The following is a 14,237-nucleotide window of genomic DNA, read 5'->3' on the forward strand; positions in this document are numbered from 1 at the left end:
GAAGGTGTGCAGTGATTCCTAGGTAGAGGGCATTGTGGTCGTCCAGTCGGGTGGTGATGAGGGTTCACGGTGCGGCTTGTGTGTAGGGGTAGCTATTTGAAGATGTTACGTAGCATGCGTAGAGTGAGGAAGCATGTGGAGGAGACGGCGTTTATCTTCGATTTCATGGTGAGCTTGTTGTCAGTGATGATTCTGAGGTTTCTGCTGTAGTTGGAGGAAGTGGGTGCGAATCCTAGGTCCAATGGCTACCAGGTAATGGCTCCATGTGTTGCTGCAGTTGCCAAAGATCAGCGCTTCCCTCTTTTCTATGTCCATTTGCAGGCAGTTTTTCTTCATCAGGTTGACAGCGTTTGTCATGCATCTGTGGAAGTTCGTTCTGGTGGTGGTGGGGTCGTCAGAGTGAGAGGATGAGTTGGGTGTCATCTGTGTAAGAAATTATATTGAGACCATGGGAATCTGACAGTGTTGGTAAGTAGGGGTCATATATGCGTTGAAGAGCGTGGGGCTGAGGGATGAGCCCTGGGAGACACTGCAGGTGATCTTGGGTTCAGAGGTGAAAGGTGGGAGTTGGATCCTCTGGGTTTTTCTGGTTAGGAAGGAGGTGATTCATTTGAGCACATCCCATTGGATGCTGATGTGGTGGAGTCTTGTGATCAGTGTGTGGTGGGATACGGTGTTGATGGCTGCCAAAAAGTCATGGAGTGTCAAAGTGCTGCTGTTTCTCCTTGGTAGGGGAAAGTTCGGATGTCGTTGGTGGCTGCGATCAGGGCAGTTTCGGTGCTGTTATTGCTGTGAAAGTTGGATTGGAAAGCATTAAGTAGCTGGTTCTGCTCCAGGTGTGTCATGAGTTGCTTGTTGATGATCTTTTCCAGTACCTTCGCTGGGAATTGGAGCAGGGAGTTTGGTCAGTAGTTTTTTAGTTCACTGGGGTCGGCAGAGGGCTTTTTTGAGTAGTGGTCTGATTTCAGCTTGTTTACTGGCTTCGGTAAATGTTGTGGTGGTGATAGGTCTTGAGTAGGTTGGTGAGTTCTTGGCCGATCCTTTGGTTTCCAAGGTTGAAGAGGCCTATGGGAGCTCCTGAGTGGATGACTTTCATTGTGAAAGTGGTGTCCTGGATGGAGATTATGTTCCAGGTGGTCAGTGTGTGGTTTATGTAGGTGACGGTGGTGGCGTATCTGTCAAGGAAGAATGTGGGTGTGGGTTGTTGGGCTCAATCTTCATGCATGGAATTTGAGCAGAACCCGCTAAGTCGACTAGATCTATCTGAAGAATTTGTGGATGTCAACTTGGCTGCTCACCTTCTGTCCATGAAGACTATCTAATCTGTACTTTGGGTGAAGTTAGTGGCTTGGTGCGAGGACTGTTGGGTTCCACTTCAGGGAAAACTTTCTGATGTCATTGTTTGTCATTTTATATGGCACATTGACTCCTTTCTGTGGGTCCGCCAAAGATTATTTGTCGCTCCTCTCAGCATTTGTACATTTTGCTTTAAGTGCCCCCTTGTGATGTGCTTTTAGAAAGGGCTTACATATGTTTCCTTTTGCACATTTTGTTATGCTGCAGTAGGCCATAATCTGGTACATAACTTCTTAATGTACCTACTTTTTGAGCCTATGCATAGCTGCTCTTTGAGGTTAATGACTCATAACATAGGCACTGCCATTGCAACATCCATATACCACATTCTTTCCAGACAAGCTGGTACTTCGAACTGTGGCATCTTTTCTGCCAAATGTGGTTGTGCCTTTCCATTTGGGGCAGTCCATCACGCTTGATGTATTCTTCTGTCACATCCCTGTAAGGGGAGCAGGTTTCATCAGTTGGACCCTAAGAGAGCCCTTAACTAATATATCAACTAAGGCCACCTGATGAGCTTTTAGTGGAGTTCTTCGGATGGTGAAATGGAGGGGCAGTCAAGAAATGGAGCTTATCTGCTAAGAGTGTTCTGCGATTTTGCCAATTTGGGGCCTCCATAGGGCCTTCAGTCTCATGAGTCAAGGCCATCATTATGGTTTTGATCAGGGGTATTCAGATGCAGGCCATCTGCCAGGCGGCTAAATGGGCAGCTGCCCATGCCCTCACCAATCATTAATGCCTTGACTCTCAAGTCCACAGGGAGGCTCATTTTGTCCTCTGAGTCCTGCAGAATTTTCTGGTATGAAGTCCTCTTCGGAGACACTCAGCCTTTGGGAGGAACTGCTTTGGTATGTATTCAAATGTGAAAAATCTGTGATTATGAAAAGGGGGGGCCCTCGGCCCCCCCGCACGCATGGCGGCGCGGCGACCGCTTCCCCCCTTCCCCTCTGTGTGCCTCTCGGTGGTGGGGGCGGGCCCTTGGGCGCGACCCACCACCGATTGGCCGGCGGCCTCCCTGACCCGGATACCAGTGGAGGATGTCCGGGTTAGGGGGGGCGGGCTACTGGAGGGGCGGGGCGGAGGGGCGTCGCTACTCCGCCTGGCCCCTTGGGAATAAAGAGGCGGGGAGCGCCCGGGAGACCCCCTTGTCCCTGGACGCTCCCCCACAGTACGGTGTGCCCCGCGCTCGGGGCTTCTTTGTTTTTCGTCCCACCGTGGGGCGGTGTAATTTTCTCTAAGTTTCTATTGTAGGTGTTCGCGTCGACCGTCGGTGTGGTTTCGTGGAGCAGAGTGGCCTGGGGTGCGTCGTCAGAGCAAGGAGGGAGCCCGACCCGCGATCAGCATCGGCGGCAGGAGAAGGTTTCGGTGGGAAGCAGTCTTGGAACGAAGATTACATCTGGATGGTCAATTTTATGCGGGAGGCTCCGTTAACCAGCCGTGCTCGATACCTGGGGTGGCGACCGGAGTGTAAGTATCCTCATGCGGGTTAGGGATACTGCTGCATGTAGTTTAATTGGGGGCGCAGTTGCCGTAATCGTGCCCTTATCACTTCATGTGTTTGAGGCTGCAATAGAAAATTAAAGCAGGGGCAGGATTTATTTTAATCAATGTGGCCGGGACGCACACACGTGAACTGCCTGCGCTCTGGTGGGGGAATCGATTGAATAGCTCTGAGGAAATAGCTCAATTAATTCTGCTCGACTCCAAATGCTCCTAAGTATTGTCGTATGTTTAATGTAACGCTGCATGTGTTGCTGTACGCTGTCTTCTGTGCCTAGCTCCTTGATAGCTTACGTGTCTTTTCAATGTGCAGTTGTTGTCGGACTGTGCAAGTTAATGAGCAGATGCCGGCTTTGTACTGTCAACTAACGTAATGCGCCCGTACTGCAAGTTTTCATTGCTTGCACAGGTGTTGGTCTGCTGGTTGGAATTCTGTTTCTATGTTGTCTGGCAGACTCCTAAAAGGGAACATATGTAACACAGGCATGTCGATCGACATTGGAACGTCAAAATTGCAACACGCATTCCGGTTGGCCCAAGGCTGCCATATGTTTGCGAAGGTCCTTTCTGGCTTGTTAAATATGACTTCTGAGGAATCATTTGGGGGCCGTTTCTTTGTAGAAATGCGTGGAGGGATGGGTATGGCGCTCTGCGTAGCTCAAAGTACATGCTTTTTGAATGCAAATACCAAAGTGCATGATGTGGCGCCAGCCTTTCGTGCTGTTATTTCCTTTAGGATGTGTTCAGGGACGAGAGCGATGGCCAGTCGGGTACCGCAAGGCCACTAATGCAAGAGTACTGCAAGGCCTGCTTATGCGAAAATACTGCTAGGTCTCCCTATGCAAGAGGCGTGTCCTTTCAATAGCCCTTGGGGGCAGGGGAGAGCGTCATTATAGCTCCTCGAGGAGCTCACCTAATTTTTGCATTAGTAGCGATAGGGGCAGGGGTTCACCAGGTGCCTGAATGTTTATTGTGAATAGGATTGCTCAAGTAAGCGCTCAAATACCCTCGGGTCGAGTTCGCGCTATAAAAGTATGCAGTTAGAATACTGTGGTTAACTTTAGCAATGGGGGTCATTATTAGAATGGTGAAGCAGGCGCAGCTCCCTAACAGCTCAGCGGTGCTCTGCTTTGCCTCACGCACAGCCAGTCCTCCTGTGCAGGGTTCGAGCCTACCCTGGTCTCCTCTCCCTGAGGGCCGATCATAGCACTAAGTATGCTATATTCAATTACTAAATAGGCATTCTAAAAATGCAGTTTCTTTCCAGCACTAGGGTCAAGATTTCAATGGTGCAGCAGGTGCAGGGACACAGGGGTCCAAAGTTCTAGGAACCCTGTCGGAACACCTAATATTGCTATATATTACTGAACAGGCAGTCACAAGTGCTGGTAGCTTTCAGACAACTGGGTCATGATTTGAATGGTGCAGCAGGTGCAGTGACACCAGGTCACAAAGTTGTCAGAAGGCCTATGAACGCTAAGTATGCTATATTTAATTACTAAATAGGCATTCTAGAATGCAGTTTCTTTCCAGCACTAGGGTCAAGATTTCAATGGTGCAGCAGGTGCAGGGACACAGGGGCCCAAAGTTCTGGGAACCCTCTCTGAACACCTAATATTGCTATATTTTACTACTGAACAGGCAGTCGCAAGTGCTGGTAGCTTTCAGACTACAGGGTCATGATTTGAATGGGGCAGCAGGTGCAGTGGCGCCGGGTCACAAAGTTTCAGGGTGTGGCGCATATTGCACAGTAAGGTATCCAACGAACGCATAATGTAGTCTTCTGCTTATATAAAGTAGAACAATGAGCTCAGGTGTAGCCTTTACAGTGAGTCATCCCGTAGGCCAATGTTAAACATCTTGCATCCACTTGATGTTCAAAGAGTATGATGCAAAAGCACTGCCTTTAGCCCTGATGAGAATTACACTGTTTGATGTTTAACGTCCTCTTCGTTATACAGGAGACTAACATTCTTTCGTTTTGAACACAAAACATTTCATATGCGCTTAAACTAGCAGTAAAACGCGCGTTTAACGAAAACAGATATTTGGCAGTTACGATTTAACTGTTTTGGTTGTGCCTAAGCGCTGCGCGATGGCATCAATTCCTGACTAGTCCAATGGCACGAGCAATGGGGCTTGAGGGCAGGTTCTTAAGGCAGTGAGATTGTGCTCCGCTGATTAGATGGGAAACGTGTAATGGGGCACATAAGTAAGAGATAAATTGCGGTAGGCAAATGGTAGCAATCAGTTTAGCATGTTGCGGGAGCGTTGTCAGTACGCAAGAGACGGGATCTAGGAGCCTGGAGCTGCCATCTACTGGTCTTGTCACAATGTCGGATATAAATCGGTAATTACATACCTTTGGCTGACAGTGGTAGCCTTTCAACCCGTGGCAGCTGCTTATTTACTCAGTTTAACTTAATAAGGGTAGCATTGTCCTTCTGCTCGGTTTTTCTAGAATGGTGCACCTGGTCCCGGGATGACAGCGTTCTTTTGGAGGACGCAAGGGCAACAGTCTTGTTATGGGGTAGCCTGTTCATAATTATATACAAATCATGGTTACTGCTTAATTATCGTACCGGCTGTTGGCAAGGCCAGTAGTCCGGAAGAAGGGGTATGATGCCTTGGTTCTATGCCTTGAGGTGAGGACAGGACAAAGCTACGAAATGGGCAGCGCAGTATGCTAAGCACAGGTAGTGGCAATACAATTTCTGGATCACCTGTGTGCTTGCGGATTCATGTCACACTTGCGTGTTTACGTCGCAACACTTGGGCATCCCACCCCCTCCCCAGTCTTATTGCCTAATGAGTTAGCTGTACCAAATGTCAGCCGAGAAATTGTCATGCCTTAGTATGCCTGTTAGTTTCAGGTCAATTTTGCAGAGGACATACGGCACGCAAAGGACTCACTATAACAGAGTAGATCTAAAAGGGAAGGTCGTGACCATGCCTAAAGCCCATCTCTTATGCTGCTGATGCTCCTATACAGGCATAAGGGTCGGACTGATTTGCAGACCGATTTGATGGCAACGGATTAAACACAGATCTGTTGAAATTAATGTTGCATCACGATTTATGATATAGGACGGTAAACTATGAGTTGATTGGCAAAGTCATATGTGGTGCAGCTGGAGGGTCACAGGTTAGATGCAGCTTATTAAAGGTGTTGAAACGGTCTAACTGGACCTAGGGTGCTGCTCTCTGTTGAAGACGTCAGAGCATCTCTATGGGCGTGGTTTTCACTGGGCGTAAGTTTGGTATCCTAGCAGTAGTATATATAGGATGTGGGTGCCCCTTAGTTATATTACGCAAGGGTCAGCCATTGTCAAAGCCAACAGTCATGCGTGAGGGGTTTGATAATGATAATATGTATCTCTCATTGAGTTGTTGGGGGGGACAGCTTTTATATCACAAGTTCATCTCATTTTGGAATTTCTATCAATGGCATCAACCGAACTGATAGTTACAACAATGGGGGAACCTCTCCACGCTAATGACCTCTTTCTTGGGGTCCTGATACTCATACACCCCCTGGCCCCTGCTGTCATACCTTCAAAAGGGGTCCCGGCACCCAGTTGCGGCATCACATACGTAGTGGGGGGCCGGTGTCGAAAGCCCTGGGCTACATGTGCGGGTAGTGCACTTTTGGTATCGACAGTAAGTAATGATGGAGGGGCTATGGCACTCACTGTAGCCTACAGGTTTATTCTTAGGTAAGGCTATACTAATAGGCACCCCACTGTAGCATTGAGTTGAAATGCGCTACATGTAACATGTTTATTAGACTGTCTTGTTTTCACACATAGATCCTATGCATAAAGACGTGGGTAGAAAACCAGGATTCAGAGGCGATGTCCTCGCCTGCAGCACAACTTTCTTGTAGTAACAATGAATGTAAAATAGGAAGCCAATTTTACAGCCTAGCATGGTTAGGGCGGTGCTGATCCTATGCTTAACGACCTAGATGCTGCACTGGCAAACAGACTGTCCTTTTCAAACCTAGACCCTGTGGCCTAAAGACGTGGGTGGAAAACCAGGAATAGGAGGTGATGTCCTGGTCTACAGCAGAATTGCTAGTAGCCATGAATGTGCCGTGGCACTGCCACTAGGTCACTGGACTGCACACGGGATATTGTGGCACTGCCACTGGGTCACTGTACTGCACACGGGATATTATTCCTAATAAAGGTCATTCTACAGGGCAATATCCGTAACACTAATTCAGTCACAATACATGGGACACAAACTGAGGCTATGCTTAACATTTACTGTCGAAGTGTTAATGAGTAGTCATCTGGCGCTAATCTTATCTAAAACTTACAAAGTGATGGTAATGTAAGACTAGCACGTGTACAGCAGTTATCGCCAGAAACACTAATGGTTTGTGTTTATCTTTTTGCATTTATGTATGACCGGGTCCATGGTGGATACCTGGAGTGCTCCACATCACAACAGCTGCAACAGGTGGACAGCCCAAGGGATGCTTACGTCAGGTAGAGGATGGCAAGCAACAACGCAAGTGTGATGGGCGAGCGATCAAAGACGCAGGAGGGGCCAGCACAGGTCACGGCTGGGTCCATGGCGGATATCTGAGGGGTGCTCCACACCGCAACATCAGCAGCGGGTGGACGTCAAAAGGGAAGCATACGTCGAGAAAGAGGACACCCAAGGGCCCAAGTAGTGCGGGCAGGTGTAAGTGCTACCCATTCCCTAAGGTGGAAGTGGGAATTGTCACCCAGGTTTTCTTGGTCTTTTCCTGGTTCTTGCAGTTTCTCAAACCTGTGACGCAGGGGAGGAACTCATCACCAGAAGTGGAGGAGCTACAACGTCCCAGCACAAGCAACAGGCTGGACGCGGGACAGGGAAGATCTGGTTTGGGGGTCTGTGCCTTGGTCAGTTCAGGAACTTCTTTCAGGGACTCTTAGCTCAGCAGCCCGACCCCCCGTCAGTGGTGATACTTCACCTAGGGGGGAATGACTTGGCCAAACTTGGGAGGCGAATACTCATTGATGAGTTCATCTCCACTGCGGGTGGGTCTCCAGGACTTGCCCGGGTGGCACAGTAGTAGGGTCTCAACTTATCCCGCGGTGGCAGGGGCGAGGGGCGGACTCGGTCAGGGCGTTGAATCACTCGGTAAAGAGGGTCAACACACAGTTGGACAAATTATTTCAAGCCCCCCCGGTTGCAGACGATCCAACATGGGTGTATTTGGGGTGCATAATTCTACCTGGTGAGGGGAGTCCATTTGACGGAGGAAGGAAAGGTCCTGTGGTCTGATAATGTCAGGGCCTGGTTGGAGGGTTTTGCTAAAATGAGAACTTTCTAGGGTAGGTCAAGGCAGGGGGAGGCCAGATCGTCGGTTAACAATGCTGGCCTGTGGCGGTAAGGTCATGACCAGTGAGCACATATTTTAAGGTCTGAGGGGGCGGGCATCATCCTATGGAGGTTCCCGCCCAGGGGGAGGGGCCATTGGCCACTCCTAGAACTCCAGGGGCAAGGTAATTGATGCTTCAAAGGAGCGCGGGTCAGGAGTAGTCACGCTTTCCTTAGGCTGGTAGCCACCCCGCGCGCGCATACTCATGACGTCACCGGATGGCGCAGAGTAAGGGCCCTCCTTTAGTGGGTAAATGGAGTTCACGGCGTAGACCGGGCGATTACCGGAGCACGACTGCGCATGCGCACAGCTCTAGGTGAGGCGCAGCTTGTAGGACCTGACACCGGTTAGCGACCTTGCCATATGGCCAGAAATCTACAGAAATCAAGATGAGGATGTTAGATTCGGTTAGGAAACAACATGTATTAGAATTTTTTGTTAAGGTTAGCCTCTCAAACTTGTTGATGATATTGTATCTAATGTCCTGCTGATTTTTGTATACATTGTTGATCATGCAATTAAAACCTTTTTTAATTTCATATCTTAATAAATACGGCCGGGGGACTAGCCCCCGCCTTCCAAAGATAAAGAAGTCTCATGTTCATGTTTCTGGGTGTTGGGTGCCGGATTGGGGGGGGGCGGCAGCCAGTCGCTGACCATGTGAAAAGGGGGGGCCCTCGGCCCCCCCGCACGCATGGCGGCGCGGCGACCGCTTCCCCCCTTCCCCTCTGTGTGCCTCTCGGTGGTGGGGGCGGGCCCTTGGGCGCGACCCACCACCGATTGGCCGGCGGCCTCCCTGACCCGGATACCAGTGGAGGATGTCCGGGTTAGGGGGGGCGGGCTACTGGAGGGGCGGGGCGGAGGGGCGTCGCTACTCCGCCTGGCCCCTTGGGAATAAAGAGGCGGGGAGCGCCCGGGAGACCCCCTTGTCCCTGGACGCTCCCCCACAGCACGGTGTGCCCCGCGCTCGGGGCTTCTTTGTTTTCCCACCCACCATCCCTGGAACCAAAAAATGTTGTTGCTTCACTAAGTTTGGTTTGAGCGTCATTTTGCTAGCGTACTGTTAACATGTCTTACATGCGTAATCGAACTTTATCTGGACTGTATATTTTGATGATGTTATTTTGTTTAGGAATTATTTCCCTTTGTAGCGAACTGTGTGTAAAGTGCTTTGATGCCAATTGTGTCTAGGCCTTTTTTCCCTTTGTAGCTTTACGTTGATGCGTGTTATTAATTAGCCAGTGTAGCTGTCCTTTAGAATTTTTTCCATAGGTCGTCGTATTTATTAGGTATGGGGCATGCGGTAAGGTCATGACCGGTGAGCACATATTTTAAGGTCTGAGGGGGCGGGCATCATCTTATGGAGGTTCCCGCCCAGGGGGAGGGGCCATTGGCCACTCCTAGAACTCCAGGGGCAAGGTAATTGATGCTTCAAAGGAGCGCGGGTCAGGAGTAGTCACGCTTTCCTTAGGCTGGTAGCCACCCCGCGCGCGCATACTCATGACGTCACCGGATGGCGCAGAGTAAGGGCCCTCCTTTAGTGGGTAAATGGAGTTCACGGCGTAGACCGGGCGATTACCGGAGCACGACTGCGCATGCGCACAGCTCTAGGTGAGGCGCAGCTTGTAGGACCTGACACCGGTTAGCGACCTTGCCATATGGCCAGAAATGTACAGAAATCAAGATGAGGATGTTAGATTCGGTTAGGAAACAACATGTATTAGAATTTTTTGTTAAGGTTAGCCTCTCAAACTTGTTGATGATATTGTATCTAATGTCCTGCTGATTTTTGTATACATTGTTGATCATGCAATTAAAACCTTTTTTAATTTCATATCTTAATAAATATGGCCGGGGGACTAGCCCCCGCCTTCCAAAGATAAAGAAGTCTCATGTTCATGTTTCTGGGTGTTGGGTGCCGGATTGGGGGGGGGGGGCGGCAGCCAGTCGCTGACCATGAAAGTATCCACTAGAAAACAAGTCACTTACCTTCTGTAACTCTCTTTCTGGAGAATATTCTATTTATCTCCAGATTCCTCACTTCTTCACGCCCTCCACCTCTGGGCATCTTTATGTTAATGAGGTTCCATGTTAGATTCTGCACTTTCTAGATGTTAATCGGTCTCTGCTCCTTGCCAAATGGCATGCAATGCCTTTTTTTCTAAAGTGATGTCAGCGTTCAGGGGTGCTGCCTATATGTGGCTCTGCACTGCCCTTTCTGGAGATGGAATGAAGCTACAGAGAAGTCCGAAGGCACTATCGCTGGAGAAATTGATGGATTTATTCTCTCAATTGGGTGAATTCAAAAGCGGAGGAATCTGCAGTTAGTGGAGTATCCAACAGAAATTACCACAGTTAAGTAACATATTTGATTGGACCTTTGATTCATTATTTCTTTAAATGATTGCTGATTTGAGTATTTCATGTAGGGGCGATCCGCAACCCCCATGCTCTGCCTCAAAGTAAACCTTGAACTCGACCCGCTCTACAAATGTTGAGACACAGACACTGTTATGGGTTGCTAGTTTGCTTCTTAAGTGTCTGTCAAGGTCATTCTTGCACCTCAGCCTGTCAAGAGGGTTTCTTATACTTCCTTTATTCGTTTTGTATACCATTCTGTTTTGTTTCTTTGCCCCTCAAAAACTTTGTCGTTCTGCAGATATAGTGTCTTTAGCTTGTCATAAAAAATATTTTCTGGTTTTAATGAGGTCGCTTTATTTTTATAGGACATCATTCATTGAAAATGGCTTACAAATTGATGAAAGAAGCCAGCACAGAAAGATCTGCCATTGATTCTTCCGATAGCTTCAGCTCAGACTTGTATGTCCTGTGTGCAGAGCAGGCTCTACAGGTAAATATGAATGTGTATTCTTTTGTATCTGGCAGCAGTGTTTGAGAACTTAATACTCACTAAAACAACAGAGGTTGACCCTGTTTCACAGGGCTTCAAAGCAGTGTATTAAAACTAATATTTTCTTTAAAAAAGTAATTGATTATTGATAGCATGCTCGCACATGTGATCTCCCTTAGTGAGCGTTCAAATGCCATTTAGTAGCATGTATGAAAGGTGAAGGAATGCGCATTCGAGTCTTGGGGTACTGATCTGGGATCTGATCATAAGCATGCCTGACCCTTTGAATTAGTGAGTTTCAGGTTATGTGGCTGAATAGTTAGTTGCCCAGCGTTTAGCACATCAGATGAGCTTAAATGGCACACTAGAATGCAAATCTTGCTCACACCTGCTCAGTGCCAGGATATCCTCACCGGTAATAGTGGGCTTTACAAATGCAAATAACATAATTTATAATATTTAAAGCCTCAAGTGTACCCCTGTATCAGCACTAAGGGCATAGTTTTATACCGTCCATTTTTAGCCTGAATTTTCTCTTGTGGTTTGATGTGTGAAATGTTGGTGTTAAATTCTAAATGAATGAATGAGGAGTTTCTTGTAACGCGCGTACTTAGCCCAGTGGGCGTCAAGGCGCCTAGATTAAATACAGCAACTTAAGGCCCTACCTAGTCCTATTTAATCATGAGTAGGCCTTCTTAAAGAAATACGTTTTTAGAGCCTTTTTGAAAGAGTCGATGGAAGGGAGAGTTTTTATCTCCATAGGGAGGGAGTTCCACAATTGCGGAGCGACGACGGAAAAGGCTCTGGCTCCCCATCTGACAAATTTGATGCGAGGGACAGCTAGTTGACAGAGTCCCGCAGAGCGCAGGTTTCTTGTGGGGGCATAGCGCGAGAGAAGAGAGCCAATGGCACTAACGGGACCATCCATCAATGCTCTGTGGGTAAGACAGAGGATTTTGAAGGCGATTCCGTGCTGTACCGGAAGCCAATGAAGCTCCTTCCTGGCTAAGGTAGCAGAGGAGGCTTTGGGGAGATTCAAAACAAAGCGTGCTGCAGAGTTCTGAAGAGTCTGCAGACGATGGATCAACCCTTTGTTGACTTCCATATAGAGGGAGTTGCAGTAATCCAGTCTCGAACCCACCAGGGCGACTGCAACCTGTTTACGCGCCTGGGGGGAGAGGTACCCACGGATTTTATTGAGTACCCGGATCACACCACAGCAGGTAGCAACGGTCCTGTTGACTTGCAGGGACATAGAGAGTGAGGTGTCAAATATCACTCCCAGATTTCTGGCAGATAGGGAGGGAGTGGGGCAGATGCCAAGAGAAGAAGGCCACCACTCGCTCGACCACAGATTCTGGCTCTTCCCAAATATCAACAGGTAGGTAAAATGCGGCCAGATGTACTAAAGGAATTTACCAACGCAAGTCTTGTGATTCGGGAATTCACTGTGTTCGTGACGGCAAAATGCATTTGTTTTAATGCACAAATCCCATTTTATGATTCGGAAAATGGGTTTTACGGCTCATTCTCGATCGCAGTTTAGAAGGGAGCTCTTTCCAAATTGCTATTTGTTATGTAATGTATCAGTGGCTTGCAACTACAATTCCGGTTTCAAACCATTGATCAGTTAGTAAAACCTCAAAGGAGGTGGTCCTACCTGATTCACATAGGGGAAGCAGTCTCCTTCGACTCTCTTTTCCCTTTGGTACTCTCGGTGGAAGCCTCAGGTGCAGTAGCCAGTGGTCTAGGGGACCACTGTCAGCCACCCCCGATGTTCCAAATGGAAATGTTTCTGTTTTTAAACGACTACCTGCTTTAAAATAAAAAAATAAATCAAAAGTTTTTGGTTTGGAAATACAAAAACAAGAATGGTTGTCTGCTGTCCCTTGCAGGCCACCATCCTAGTGTTTGTAGCCAATTGCAGTGTGTCGCAAATTGTGACTGCCTATTTAATATTAATTACTGGGGCTGTTCTGTGACCATCCCCTCCAACACCAACCCCCTATGAATGGTGATTTTGCACATCGGCCTAATTATACATAGATCGGTCTGCAAAATTGGATACTATTCGCAATATTCGGTGTGCTATTTGCCACCATTATATTAGTACATCTGGGCCATGGTTCTATATTCATAGAAACAAAAATGGTGTGTGTCACTAATGTCAATGAAATATTTAATACAAATCTAATGAAGTTAGCTGCAAGTTTTAAGAGCTTTTCAATATTAGTCTTGCATTTAGGGAGGGGTTTAACCCAAAGACGCATAATATTTTGTATGTGCAATTACATCCGTTTTTGCCCGTTTGCATGTGTGCAGTTTCTCTATTTGCACCCTGTGCGCCCAGCTGGTGCACCTAGCCTGCAGAATCAGCTGTGATTGAATTTACATCTCCATTCCACAGAGTGTACATCTTTTCTTTTCTAATTATTTGATGAGGTGCAGGCTATTATATGTTTTTCTGATCTTTGCATCTCGAACAGTTGATTTCATTTCCAGCCCCCCGCCCCTCTCTTCCATTTGCATGGCTTTTAAAATGGTTGCAAAAGAAGCAAAATCTGATCCGTGAGAAATGTCTTCTGCCTAGTTATTGAGTTTCCATAATTGGAATTTGTCGCAAGCCTCCATTTTGGAACTGAACTTGTGCATGGCAGTGGATGTACCTGCTCGCAGACGGAAGTGATGAGAATTCTGCCAGAGATTCTTTCAGAAGTTACAGCTTTATATGCAGTTGTCACCAATATTGAATGGGAGCCTTTTGTGCAGAACAGTGGAATGACAAATTGCATCGCCTCACATTGAATTATTAAAGAATGTGCGAATGTCTCTTTTGCTAAATAGTTAATCTTGTCTGTTCTTATGTTTATAGTGCGCGCGTCTGAACTGCCAAAGTATATATAACTAGTCCGTTTTTATTCTTTGAGCAAAAAAGATCAGTGTCTTTTCTACATTTTCAGTGCCCAATCAGTGATAAGCCCCTAACGTTAAAAGGTATGATAAAAGGGGCCCAAAATCGAAATTGTAACACCGAATAACATTTAAAAAGTAGGTACTTACTAATTAATTATTCAAATAATTTTCAGTGACCTTCGGTCATTGAAACATTGTACAAAGCCTGTTTTTGTTACATTACCTCATAATTGTTAACCC

At 47.4% G+C, this 14,237-nt stretch overlaps 1 protein-coding gene across 1 annotated transcript in view; it reads left to right on the forward strand.

Moving 5' to 3' along the window:
- The window catches only part of CFAP46 (cilia and flagella associated protein 46), a 1,487,057-nt gene that overhangs the window by 86,221 nt on the left and 1,386,599 nt on the right, over window positions 1-14,237 (forward strand). Inside the window, exon 3 of the mRNA XM_078643461.1 lies at window positions 10,960-11,084. Within this exon, the coding sequence (XP_078499587.1) occupies window positions 10,960-11,084 (125 nt within the window). The remainder of the gene's footprint in view (window positions 1-10,959; window positions 11,085-14,237) is intronic.

The sequence above is a fragment of the Lissotriton helveticus genome, chromosome 5_1, assembly GCF_964261635.1.
Source record: "Lissotriton helveticus chromosome 5_1, aLisHel1.1, whole genome shotgun sequence".
Lineage (NCBI taxonomy): Eukaryota > Metazoa > Chordata > Amphibia > Caudata > Salamandridae > Lissotriton > Lissotriton helveticus.